At 42.3% G+C, this 14,163-nt stretch overlaps 1 protein-coding gene across 2 annotated transcripts in view; it reads right to left on the bottom strand.

Moving 5' to 3' along the window:
- The window catches only part of ALCAM (activated leukocyte cell adhesion molecule), a 155,281-nt gene that overhangs the window by 58,641 nt on the left and 82,477 nt on the right, over positions 1–14,163 (bottom strand). For both annotated transcript variants that reach the window (XM_077296803.1, XM_077296802.1), the window contains exons 2-3: positions 8,364–8,470; positions 775–994 (exon numbers count right to left, since the gene is read on the bottom strand). In XM_077296803.1, coding sequence (XP_077152918.1) covers positions 775–994; positions 8,364–8,470 — 327 coding nt within the window. The remainder of the gene's footprint in view (positions 1–774; positions 995–8,363; positions 8,471–14,163) is intronic.

Here is a 14,163-nt window from a genome sequence, read left to right as displayed (position 1 = left end):
AGAGGCAGATACAGGCAGAATAGCACCGGTGGCACATGTCTGGTATAGGGTGGGCTGTGGAGCATGTACCATGCTAGCACATCTTGACTATCATGGATGTAGAAAGAAATAAATGTACGTAAGGTGTAAGGGTCATCCATCAAGACATATTCAACTGTTAATATAAAGGTGGTCACGTGATCGAAACATTAGCACCCAGGCATGAAAGTGTTAAACATCATACACTTCAGTTCCTCTGCCGGGATTACTTCAGGAAGCATAAAGTAACTTGTTCTGGAAGAATAATGGCCTTTGTGCACTTACCTCTCGGTTCAGTCATATTTCTTTCCCCAAGAACAAATAGGTTTTCACACCGGTAAGAACCCCAGCAGAGCATAGACAAGGATCAGCCAATACAATGTATTATTACTGCTAAATGCACTATCATATCCTCGGCATATTCTGAGAAACCGCTAATATGTCTAACAAATGCAAGTAATAAAAAATACAGCATTCGGAAATGTGTCCTATTCTGTAATGGGAAGAATGATCTTTTTTTTCCTCCTGGAGCACAATTGCCTCCAAACCTTTGGATTTGTCTTCTTAAACAATGCTGCTCTAATGCAAGGTAAGAAGTCAAAATTGCTGCTAATGACGAGCATGATTCAGAGGTTTCCTGCAGCCTGACAGAAAGCGATGATATAGAACAAAATGTTCCCTTTTCTAATTAAGCTTCCTGGAAACTGTCCCCAGACATAAAATCATAAATTTGGCATAATGGTGGTGTGTACTTACTGAAAACTTTCACCAGTGTCGGCTCTTCAAACACATTCTCTTCTGTTATGAGCATGCATACAAATCTCTTCTCATCGGTGATCCTTGCGTTTGAGATGGACAATGTGTAGTTCTCTGACAGCTCCAAGCGCCCATTGTACTCTGCCACGTTATCAAAACTGGTTTTATTCTTCACAGCGGATCGAGTGGCTACAAACACGGCAACTCCGTCTGGCTGTTCCTGAGCACAAACATAAACGTTCAAGCCCTGGGCATGGAGCATGTCCTTCTGTCACAGGGAAGGCTGCGCTAATGAAATATTCACTAAGGGACTTTTGTAAAACGGTACACGGCATAGTAACATTTCAGAAATGTTGATTGATGGGGACCCGGGTGCAGAGACACCCAATAATTACTGAGTGAAGGGTCAGAGGCAGCTGTCATTTGATTGATGTGCCTCTTTAGATCTAGTGGTACAAGGGCTCCATCAATCCGAACTCCGAGAAGAGCAGAGCTGCTCAGAATATAAGGGACAAAGCTTGACTCTCATTATTTTAGCGATCACTAGGAGCTTCACCACCAAGAGGACCATCATGGATCCAAACTTCTGAAATGTCACTATGACATAGGAATTTTTCAGCAGGTTTTCAACATGCAATCTGAAAGCATCATGATATAGGAGCAGAGACCCTGATTCCAGTGGCTGTTTTGCTGTTTAATTAAAATTACTCCAAGCAATGCTAGATCTGCAGCAGAGAAAACTGATTCTGTGACATCTGCTGCATTCAGTAAACTAAATGATACATTGCTTGAATCAGAGCCTCATGCAGTTGGCAGATTACATAGCAAAAACCTGCTGACAGATTCTCTTTAACAGATTTGTAAAATGACAAGTGCTCTCGAAAAAGAGAAAATATAGGTATTAATAATTAGTATTTAAAGATGTAGACCCTGGTAGATTTCTTGTCCCAGCCAATTTCCTTAAAGGGAACCTGTCACCCCCAAAATCGAAGGTGACCTAAGCCCACCGGCATCAGGGGCTTACCTACAACATTCTGGAATGATGTAGATAAGCCCCCGATGTAACCTGAAAGATTAAGAAAAGCAAGTTAGATTATACTCACCCAGGGGCGGTCCAAATCGGGGCCTCCCATCTCCTTACGATAACGTCCTCTTCTTGTCTTCACGCTGCGGCTCCGGAGCAGGCGTACTCTGTCTGCCCTGTTGAGGGAAGAGAAACCAACACCATGGAAAACCATAAAAATCCCAGGCAAGAGTAATGATTAAAATGCCTTTATTAATACCAGTAACAACAATAGCAAAAAATAATACATTAAAAGTGTGCACACAATATAGCGACAATAGTAGTAATAATACCAGACTAAAAATAAAATAATATAATAGGACCAAAGGTGACACTAGAGGCCCCAATGGAATGCCTCCTACTAGAGCAACAATTGCATTTATGATTTTAAAATTATTAATAAAAATAAAGGACTAAAAATTATGTGAATAAAAGCCAAAATTGTGCAAAAAAGTGCTACATCAAGAGTGCAATTGTAAACAGATAATCTCCATATAGGAGTAAAGTGTAAGGTGGCAAACTGGGCAACAATAACTAAGTCCCACATGTAATATAGTGATAATCTGCAAGGAAAAATAAAGTGCAGAGTGCCAAGGTAAAAATATATGTGTATTGAGGGTAGTGAAATTAATAGTAGGGCTATACACATATATTTTTACCTTGGCACTCTGCACTTTATTTTTCCTTGCAGATTATCACTATATTACATGTGGGACTTAGTTATTGTTGCCCAGTTTGCCACCTTACACTTTACTCCTATATGGAGATTATCTGTTTACAATTGCACTCTTGATGTAGCACTTTTTTGCACAATTTTGGCTTTTATTCACATAATTTTTAGTCCTTTATTTTTATTAATAATTTTAAAATCATAAATGCAATTGTTGCTCTAGTAGGAGGCATTCCATTGGGGCCTCTAGTGTCACCTTTGGTCCTATTATATTATTTTATTTTTAGTCTGGTATTACTACTATTGTCGCTATATTGTGTGCACACTTTTAATGTATTATTTTTTGCTATTGTTGCTACTGGTATTAATAAAGGCATTTTAATCATTACTCTTGCCTGGGATTTTTATGGTTTTCCATGGTGTTGGTTTCTCTTCCCTCAACAGGGCAGACAGAGTACGCCTGCTCCGGAGCCGCAGCGTGAAGACAAGAAGAGGACGTTATCGTAAGGAGATGGGAGGCCCCGAACCGGACCGCCCCTGGGTGAGTATAATCTAACCTCTTTTTCTCATCTTTCTGGTTACATTGGGGGCTTATCTACAGCATTACAGAATGCTGTAGATAAGCCCCTGATGCCGGTGGGCTTAGCTCACCTTCCATTTTGGGGGTGACAGGTTCCCTTTAAGCTTTTACTTATACACAAACCAAACTCTACATTCAAGAGGGATCGAGGGTATAAAAATTGTTAATAAGAAGATAAATACTCTGATGCCGAGTAGTGGAAGTGAATGTGACAACTCTATCTGCACGGGTCTAAATGCAGGACTTCTAGTGAGGGCACTACAGAATGAGGCCATGTGATGGACCATAAAATGCAACAACCATATTCTAAGACTAGCTGTTTCCAGCCAGCTAACGCTCGGCATGCTCATTGCTATCTAATTAACGCTGCTAGTGATTAAACTAAAGTAAATAATGACAACATTCAATAGCGCTTGCGCAGGTGGTAAACTGACTTAAAATGAAGTTAATAACAATAATAATAATTAAAAATAAGAATAATACTAATACATTTTATTCACAGTGTAAAATCAAAAGCAAACTGGATTCGTGTGGTAATGTGTGGGGACAGAGCCTCGTGTGGTAATGTGTGGGGACGCAGCCTCGTGTGGTAATGTGTGGGGACAGAGCCTCGTGTGGTAATATGGTGGGGGGGGCGGGATTATGTGTGGTGATGTGGTGGGGGGCAGGATTATGTGTGGTAATGGTGGGGGGGGCGGGATTATGTGTGGTGATGTGGTGGGGGGCAGGATTATGTGTGGTAATGGGGTGGGGGGGCGGGATTGTGTGTGGTAATGGGGTGGGGGGGCGGGATTGTGTGTGGTAATAGGGTGGGGGGGCGGGATTGTGTGTGGTAATGGGGTGGGGGGGCGGGATTGTGTGTGGTAATGGGGTGGGGGGGCGGGATTGTGTGTGGTAATGGGATGGGGGGGCGGGATTGTGTGTGGTAATGGGGTGGGGGGGGGCGGGATTGTGTGTGGTAATGGGGTGGGGGGGCGGGATTGTGTGTGGTAATGTGGTGGGGGGCGGGATTGTGTGTGGCGATGTGGTGGGGGGGCGGGATTGTGTGTGGTGATGTGGTGGGGGCAGGATTGTGTGTGGTGATGTGGCGGGATTGTGTGTGGTAATGGGGTGGGGGGCGGGATTGTGTGTGGTAATGGAGTGGGGGGCGGGATTATGTGTGGTAATGTGGTGGGGGGGCGGGATTGTGTGTGGTAATGTGGTGGGGGGCGGGATTGTGTGTGGTAATGTGGTGGGGGCGGGATTGTGTGTGGTAACGTGGTGGGGGGCGGGATTGTGTGTGGTAACGTGGTGGGGGGCGGGATTGTGTGTGGTAATGTGGTGGGGGTGGGATTGTGTGTTAATGTGGTGAAACCCCACCTACGCTCTACCTACTACTCCTTGCGTGTTGCGTTGCCCTGCATACTTATCTTTCACATTGGGTATGCAGGCCATATGAATGTATGCGGATGCCTCCGCATGCGCTATTTTATCGCTGTGCCTACCGCAACATGTTTCATTCGGTGCAGCGTCAAAAAGGCGCATACGAAGGCATCCACATACATTCGCAACGCCTGCGTACCCAATGTTAAAGATAGGAACGCAGGGCAACGCAGCACACATGGAGTAGTAGGCGGAGCATAAGCGAAACGTAGGTAGGGTTTCATGGAGGAAGAAGGGAGGAAGTACGCTAGTGTCAAACCAGCCTAAGTCACATGCTGTCCATTTCCTTGTGAACCTCCTTGAGATGGTTCTACTCCTTCATTGGAGGCCAGCTGTGTTTAATTAAACGGATAGGACTTGACTTGGAAAGACACACACCTGTCTATATAAGACCTCACAGCTCACAGTGCATGTCAGACCAAATGAGAATTATGAGGTCAAAGGAACTGGCCAAGGAGCTCAGAGACAGAATTTTGGCAAGGCACAGATCTGGCCAAGGTTACAATAGAATTTCCGCAGTATTCAAGGTTCCTAAGAGCACATAATCCTTAAATGGAAGAAGTTTGGGACCACCAGTAGTCTTCCTAGACCTGGCCGTCCAGCCAAACTGAGCAATCATGGGAGAAGAGCCTTGGTGAGAGAGGTAAAGAAGAACTCCAGAGATGCAGTAGGGAGATGGTAGAAAGTTTCACAAAGTCAACTATCACTGCAGCCCTCCACCAGTCGGGCCTTTACGGAAGAGTGGCTCGACGGAAGCCTCTCCTCAGTGCAAGACATATGAAAGCCCGCATAGAGTTTGCTACAAAACACATGAAGGACTCCCAGACTATGAGAAATAAGATTCTGTGGTCTAATGAGATGAAGATAGACTTTTTGGTGATAATTCTAAGTGGTATGTGTGGATAAAACCAGGCACTGCTCATCACCTGCCCAATACAATCTCAACAGTGAAACATGGTGGTGGCAGCATCATGTTATGGGGGTGTTTTTCAGCTGCAGGGACAGGATGACTGGTTATCATTGAAGGAAACATGAATGCGGCCAAGTACAGACATATCCTGGATGAAAACCTTCCACAGTGCTCTGGACATCACAATTGGCCAAAGGTTCACCTTCCAACAAGACAATGACCCTAACCACACAGCTAAAATAACAAAGGAGTGGCTTCAGAACAACTCTGTGACCATTCTTGACTGGCCCAGCCAGAGCTCTGACCTAAACCCAATTGAGCATCTCTGGAGAGACCTGAAAATGGCTGTACACCAACGTTCACCATCCAGCCTGACGGAACTGGAGAGGATCCGCAGGGAAGAATGGCAGAGGATCCCCAAATCCAGGTGTGAAAAACTTGTTGCATCATTCCCAAGAAGACTCATGGCTGTACTAGCTCAAAAGGGTGCTTCTACTCAATGCTGAATACTTATGACCATGTGATAGTTCAGTTTTTCTTTTTTAATAAATTTCCAAAAATTACTACATTTCTGTTTTTTTTCAGTCAAGATGGGGTGCAGAGTAGGGTTGAGCGAAACGGATCGTTCATTTTCAAAAGTCGACGACTTTTGGCAAAGTCGGGTTTCGTGAAACCCGACCCGACTCCAGCGTGGGATCGGCCACGTGGTCGGCGATCTTGGTGCCAAAGTCGCGTTTTGTATGACGCCTTCCCCGCCATTTTTTCAGCCAATTAAGGAGTGTGGGCAGCGTGATGACATAGGTTCCGGCCTGGTTTCTGCGGCGTCATAGAGCCATATTACCGTTTGGGCTGCAGTGATTTCTGCAGTCAAACACAACATATGCTTTGCACGGAGGGGAGAGAGGGAGAGGGAGAGGGAGAGGGGGAGAGAGAGAGAGAGAAAGAGAGAGAGAGAGAGAGAAAGAGAGAGAGAGAGAAAGAGAGAGAAAGAGAGAGAAAGAGAGAGAAAGAGAGAGAAAGAGAGAAAGAGAGAAAGAGAGAGAAAGAGAGAGAAAGAGAGAAAGAGAGAGAAAGAGAGAGAAAGAGAAAGAGAGAGAGAGAGAGAGAGAGAGAGAGATATTAAGTAAATGTAAAAAATAATCCACATTGACTTGCATTGGGTTTCGTGTTCCGGTCCGGAACCCGACTTTACAGTAGAATCGGCCGATTTCACGCGATCCGACTTTCGAGAAGGTTGGGTTTCACAAAACCCAACTCGATCCTAAAAAAGCAAAAGTCGCTCAACCCTAGTGCAGAGTGTACATTAATGAGAAAAAACATGAACCTTTTTGAATTTACCAAATGGCTGCAATGAAGCAAAGACTGGAAAATTTAAAGGGGTCTGAATACTTTCCGTACCCACTGTATATATACACACTGACACTATACTACATACACAGATTTATAAGAAAAAACAAATAAACAACTATCTTAAAAGGGAGCCCGTCAGCAGGATTGTGCACAGTAACCTACAGAGTGTCAGGTCGGCGCCGTTATACTGATTACAATGATACCACGGTGGCGCACAGTAGCACGGTGGCGCAGTGGTTAGCACTGCAGTCTTGCAGCACTGGAGTCCTGGGTTCTAATCCCACCCAGGACAACATCTGCAAAGAGTTTGTATGTTCTCTCTGTGTTTGCGTGGGTTTCCTCTGGGTTCTCCGGTTTCCTCCCACATTCCAAAGACATACTGATAGGGAATTTAGATTGTGAGCCCCATTGGGGACAGTGATGATAATGTGTGCAAACTGTAAAGCGCTGCAGAATATGTTAGCGCTATATAAAAATAAAGATTATTTATTTATTATTACCTTGGGTGATGAAATCCATCTTGTGGTTGATGGTTAATCTTTATTTTCAGTTATGAGTTAGTGATATGTCCGTGTCCCGGGGCGGCCTGTGGGAGCTTCATGTGGTGCTCTGATTAGCTATTCATGTGTATGGCTTCTGAAAGGTCACTGATCCCTCACTGACCTGCCTCCTATTTTACATAATGCATGTTTAATGTGCAGTTAATTCTTTTATTTCACGCTATAAATAAATTCATTAAAATTCATTAAAAAAAAGTGTCTCAAAATGGTGGTGGTGCAGTAGCAGCTATCGGCCAACCAATATCAGCTTCTGCTCAGGCGGCACCATCTTGCTAGAGAAAAAAAAAATTGTGCTCAGCAATCCAGCAGTGACAACCATAGAGGTCTACTGGAGACCTCTGGTTGTTATGCCAACCCATCAGCGATCCACGGTCATGTGACACGGGCACCGATGGGCGGGATTTGAACTTGCCGGAAGCGCGTGTTAAATGCTGCTGTCAGGGATTGACAGTTAACTAGTTAACAGCAGCAGTAGGATCGCGATTCCACCCGCGGCTGTTAGAGGCACATTGTAGCTGATCAAAACAGCTGACATGAGCCAGAAAAGATGTGGGCTCAGCGCCGGATCCCTCATCAAAGGGAGGGAGTCCGACATCGGCGTACTACTACTACGCCCGATGTTGGAAAGGGGTTAATCTGTATAAAGGCGCCAACCTGACACTGTCTGTAGGTTATGCAGCACAATCCTGCTGACAGGTTCCCTTTAATGGGAGGGCTTTTTTAGGCTACACAGATAATTCAGGACAACTACAATGTACACGTGTCCATACGCATCAAACATATTTTGTCCAAACCTAAAGGTTTAGGTGGATCCAGCTGACAGCTGAATGTAGAGTGTTCAGACAGTAGATGTCAGATGAAAGAAGCTTTGTGCATGATGGGTTTCCCCATGCCTGATTCTTTGTGCTCACAGGAAGTCAGCAACGGCCAGCAGTGTGAAAAGAGCCGCGGTCAGTTTTGTGTATGACCACCAACTAAAAAATGACAGATTCTATGAGCTATGAAGCCTAAAGACTTTTAGATAAGATACTTACATATTTCCATTTTCCAAACAGAAGGCCATCAAGTTTTTCTTGACTACGACCACAAGGTATATCAATTGCTTCTCCAAAAATTGCACTAACCGTATGTAAACCAAAACCTGCAAGTAAAAAAAGCAAACATAATGATTTATGCCATGAAAAAAGCAGTTACATCACTTCTATGAAAGACCCGTCTGTCATGAATACACACATAACACATACAACTTTCTGTTATAGTTGACATGAAGACTCCATTTTGCCAAACCAGTATGAATAAGACAAAACTTCAGATTCAATTCAAGTGAAATATCCTAAACCATCACACACGACCGCCAGATTCATTCATAGATTGATATTAAAAACAACTTTAGGCAAGTAATATGGCATAGGATGTGTAGGACGCCAGATCCTGGAGATGACAGGGATTACCACCATTGCACGAGTAAACAATTTGCCTTCTGAACAGACGTGGTTTCTGTTTGTGCAGGATTTATGTAAGATTGACACCATTATCCTGCTTAGATTTCATATAAATCCCCAAATATTTATTCTGCAATTCCGAGGTTCATCAGTTTTGTTAAACAGACACTTAGCAATGTTAGAGGGTGGATCCGACATGGTATAAAGAGCAAACAAACAAAAAAAACACCAACCTCAGGGATACTTGTAAAACAAACAAAAAAAAAGTGGTATGTATACTCAACTGCTCATTCCCCTTGGATACAACACAGGATACTCCAGTGGTACGAGTTTGGATTGCAAGTGGTGATGTCCCATTCGTTGATCACCTGAGCGCTAAGGCCTGTGATTGGCTGCAGTGGTAAGATCTCTGGAAAGGCGTGTCACTATCTGCGTCTCTTATGATGCGCTGCTCCAGTCACCTGACCACAGCATCCGATGATCCTAAGTCTTACTGGACACTGAAGAACAGGACATAACCCCTTCTGGCCCTAGCAAGTGAAGAGATGAAAATGAAGGTGGGAAAACAATGTAAATAAAGGGCATCTCTGCCCTTTATTTACATTGTTTTCCCACCTTAATTTGTAGAGCTGGTAAAGGGGAGTGAGGGATAGTCCACAGTGAGTGGGGACACCAAAAAATCGTCTCTTAGGGTGCCAACCTCCACAGCCAGGCAGGGGTGATGATAGGTCTATTGTACGGTCTTGACAGGCAGCTGCATGGTCTTTTTTTTATATATCATTTGGTATTTACCAATTAATTCACTGGGTTGGTGTTTTTTAAGATTGAAATATTAAAAATTGATTTTAAAGGGAATATATGTTCACATACTTTTGAATAGCACCATTTATTTTATCATCTCGTACTGTAAAGCTGAAAAACAAAATCCCAGTTGCAGCAAAAGTGCAAAAAAAGTGCAATTCCAATATAGTTTTTTTTTTCTTTAACAAGCTCTCTATACAGAAAATGACCTGCAATATGATTCTACATGTAAGGATGATTATGAGGATACCAAACGTACATAGTTGTTTTTGTTTTTTAAGTGGTGAAAAAAAAGTAAAAAAAAAAATAAAAAATTCGCCTGTACCGACATTTTGAAAGAAACGTAAAGTTTTCAATTTATAGTCGATGGGGATGTGTGGGATAATTTTTTGCACCCCGAGCTGTTATTTTCATTGGTACAATTTTGGGGTAGATATGATGTTTTGACCCCTCTTATTGCACAATATTGCAGCAGCCAAAAAAATGGAAATCTGGCATTAACATTTTTTTCCCTTATTATGCTGTTCACCCATTGAATAAACCATTTGATATTTTGATAGATCATAATTTTACAGACATAACTATACCACATATCTGTATTTTTTAAAAAAATGATTACTTCATTTTTAACCCCTTCACCCCCAAGGGTGGTTTGCACGTTAATGACCATGCCAATTTTTACAATTCTGACCACTGTCCCTTTATGAGGTTATAACTCTGGAACGCTTCAACGGATCTTGGCGATTCTGACATTGTTTTCTCGTGACATATTGTACTTCATGATAGTGGTAACATTTCTTTGATATAACTTGCGTTTATTTGTGAAAAAAATGGAAATTTGGCGAAAATTTTGAAAATTTCACAATTTTCCAACTTTGAATTTCTATGCCCTTAAATCACAGAGATATGTCACACAAAATACTTTATAGGTAACATTTCCCACATGTCTACTTTACATCAGCACAATTTAGGAACCAAAATTTTTTTTTGTTAGGGAGTTATAAGGGTTATAAGTTGACCAGCAATTTCTCATTTTTACAACACCATTTTTTTTTTTTAGGGACCACATCTCATTTGAAGTCATTTTGAGGGGTCTATATGATAGAAAATACCCAAGTGTGACACCTTCCTAAAAACTGCACCCCTCAAGGTGCTCAAAACCACATTCAAGAAGTTTATTAACCCTTCAAGTGTTTCACAGAAATTTTTGGAATGTTTAAATAAAAATTAACATTAAATTTTATTTTTTTTTACACAATTTATTTCAGCTCCAATTTGTTTTATTTTACCAAGGGTAACAGGAGAAAATGGACTCCAAAAGTTGTTGTACAATTTGTGCTGAGTACGCTGATACCCCATATGTGGGGGTAAACCACTGTTTGGGCGCATGGCAGAGCTCGGAAGGGAAGGAGCGCCATTTGACTTTTCAATGCAAAATTGACTGGAATTGAGATGGAACGCCATGTTGCGTTTGGAGAGCCCCTGATGTGCCTAAACATTGAAACCCCCCACAAGTGACACCATTTTGGAAAGTAGACCCCCTAAGGAACTTATCTAGATGTGTGGTGAGCACTTTGACCCACCAAGTACTTCACAGAAGTTTATAATGCAGAGCCGTAAAAATAAAAAATCATATTTTTTCACAAAAATTATCTTTTGCCCCCAATTTTTTATTTTTCCAAGGGTAAGAGAAGAAATTGGACCCCAATGATCAGGTCATGATTAAGGGAGCTTAGTCTCCAGAAACGCGTTGAGATTCTTACCCATATGGCTTGTGCTGAAGTCTGTATCCTCTATGCTTAATAGTATGTGAATAAAGAAAACTCTTTTTTACGGATTCGGTGAAGCTGGACATTCTTTTCTTTTTTGGACTCTATACGCCTGAACACAGCGGGTCCGTGATCCCGAGGATTGGTTTATGCATCACGGGTGAGCTGGTTTATATTCCTTCTTTCAGAACTTTGAACCCCCAAGTGTTTCACTACAGTTTGTAACGCAGAGCCATGAAAATAAAAAAATCCTTTTTTTCCCACAAAAATGATTTTTAGCCCCCCAAATTTATATTTTCCCAAGGGTAACAAGAGAACTTGGACCCCAAAAGTTGTTGTCCAATTTGTCCCGAGTACGTTGATGCCCCATATGTTGGGGTAAACCCCTGTTTGGGTGCACGGGAAAGCTCGGAAGGGAAGGAGCACTGTTTTACTTTTTCAATGCAGAATTGGCTGGAATTGAGATCGGACGCCATGTCGCGTTTGGAGAGCCCCTGATGTGCCTAAACAGTGGAAACCTGCCAATTCTAACTGAAACCCTAATCCAAACACACCCCTAACCCTAATCCCAACGGTAACCCTAACCACACCCCTAACCCTGACACACCCCTAACTCTAATCCCAACCGTAAATGTAATCCAAACCCTAACTTAAGCCAACCCTAACTTTAGCCCCAACCCTAACCCTAACTTTAGCTCCAACCCTAGCCCCAACCCTAGCTCCAACCCTAACCCTAGCCTTAGCCCTAACCCTAGCCCTAACCCTAATGGGAAAATGGAAATAAATACTTTTTTTTAATTTTATTATTTTTCCCTAACTAAGGAGGTGATGAAGGGGGGTTCGATTTACTTTTATAGTATTTTTTATAGCGGATTTTTATGATTGGCAGCCGTCACACACTAAAAGACGCTTTTTATAGCAAAAAAGTTTTTGCGTTTCCACATTTTTAGACCTATAATTTTTCCATATTTTGGTCCACAGAGTCATGTGAGGTCTTGTTTTTTGCGGGACGAGTTGACATTTTTATCGGTAACATTTTCGGACACGTGACAGTTTTTGATCGCTTTTTATTCCGATTTTTGTGAGGCAGAATGACAAAAAAACAGCTATTCATGAATTTCTTTTGGGGAAGACGTTTATACCGTTCCACGTTTGGTAAAATTGATAAAGCAGTTTTATTCTTCGGGTCAGTACGATTACAGCGATACCTCATTTATATCATTTTTTTATGTTTTGGTGCTTTTATACGATAAAAACTATTTTATAGAATAAATAATTATTTTGCCATCGCTTTATTCTGAGGACTATAACTTTTTTATTTTTTCTTTGATGAAGCTGTATGGTGGCTCGTTTTTTGCGGGAAAACATGACATTTTCAGCGGTACCATGGTTATTTATATCCGTCTTTTTGATCGCGTGTTATTCCACTTTTTGTTCGGCGGTATGATAATAAAGCGTTGTTTTTTGCCTCTTTTTTTTTTTCCTACGGTGTTCACTGAAGGGGTTAATTAGTGGGACAGTTTAATCGGTCGGGTCGTTACGGACGCGGCGATACTAAATATGTGTACTTTTATTGTTTTTTTAGATAAAGAAATGTATTTATGGGAATAATATTTATTTAGGAAGTTATTTAGGAAGTTTTTTTTTGTTTGTTTTTTTACACATGTGGGGGGGGGTGGGGGGGGGACGACGACATCACAGATCTGACAGTTTGCACAGCACTCTTTCAGATCGGCGATCTGACTTACAGTGCTGCAGGCTTACCAAGCGCTTGCTCTGAGCAGGCACTCGGTAAGCCACCTCCCTCTCTGCAGGACCCAGATGCCGCGGCCATTTTGGATCCGGGGACTGCAAGGGAGAGGAGGTAAGAGACCCTCGGAGCAACGCGATCACATAGTGCCGGATGTCAGCTGCGATAGTCAGCTGACACCTGGCCGCGATCAGCCACGCTCCCCCCGTGAGCGCCGCCGATCGTGCTGGATGTACTATCCCGTCGGTGGTCATACGGGCCCACCCCACCTCGATGGGATAGTACATCCAATGTCAGAAAGGGGTTAAATGGGGCAAAAGGGTGAAGTTTGAACTTTTTTATTTTTAAAAACTTTTTTTACATTTCACTGTATTTGTTAGTCAGACAGAAGCTGGCATTCACAGGAGAACGGTTATTACAGGCACAGTGGTCTTCAATACACTGTGTGCAGAATTATTAGGCAAGTTGTATTTTAGAGGATTATTTTTATTATTGATCAACAACTATGTTCTCAATCAACCCAAAAGACTCATACATCAAAGCTTAATATTTTTGGAAGTTGGAGTGTTTTTTTTTTAGATTTGGCTATCTTAGGAGGATATCTGTTTGTGCAGGTAACTATTACTATGCAGAATTATTAGGCAACTTAATAAAAACCAAATATATTCCCATCTCACTTGTTTATTTTCTCCAGGTAAACCAATATAACTGCACAAAATGTAGAAATAAACATTTCTAACATGAAAAAACAACCCCCCCCCCAAAATTAGTGACCAATAAAGCCACCTTTCTTTATGATGACACTCACCAGCCTTCCATCCATAGATTCTGTCAGTTGCTTGATCTGTTTCCGATCAACATTGCTTGCAGCAGCCACCACAGCCTCCCAGACACTGTTCCGAGAGGTGTACTGTTTTCCCTCCCTGTAGATCTCACATTTTATGAGGGACCACAGGTTCTCTATGGGGTTCACATCAGGTCAACAAGGGGGCCATGTCATTATTTCTTCTTCTTTGAGACCTTTACTGGCCAGCCACGCTGTGGAGTAGTTGGAGGCATGTGATGGAGCATT

Source organism: Ranitomeya variabilis, chromosome 3 (genome assembly GCF_051348905.1).
Source record: "Ranitomeya variabilis isolate aRanVar5 chromosome 3, aRanVar5.hap1, whole genome shotgun sequence".
NCBI classification, from domain to species: domain Eukaryota; kingdom Metazoa; phylum Chordata; class Amphibia; order Anura; family Dendrobatidae; genus Ranitomeya; species Ranitomeya variabilis.
This window is presented reverse-complemented; position numbering and strand designations above follow the sequence as displayed.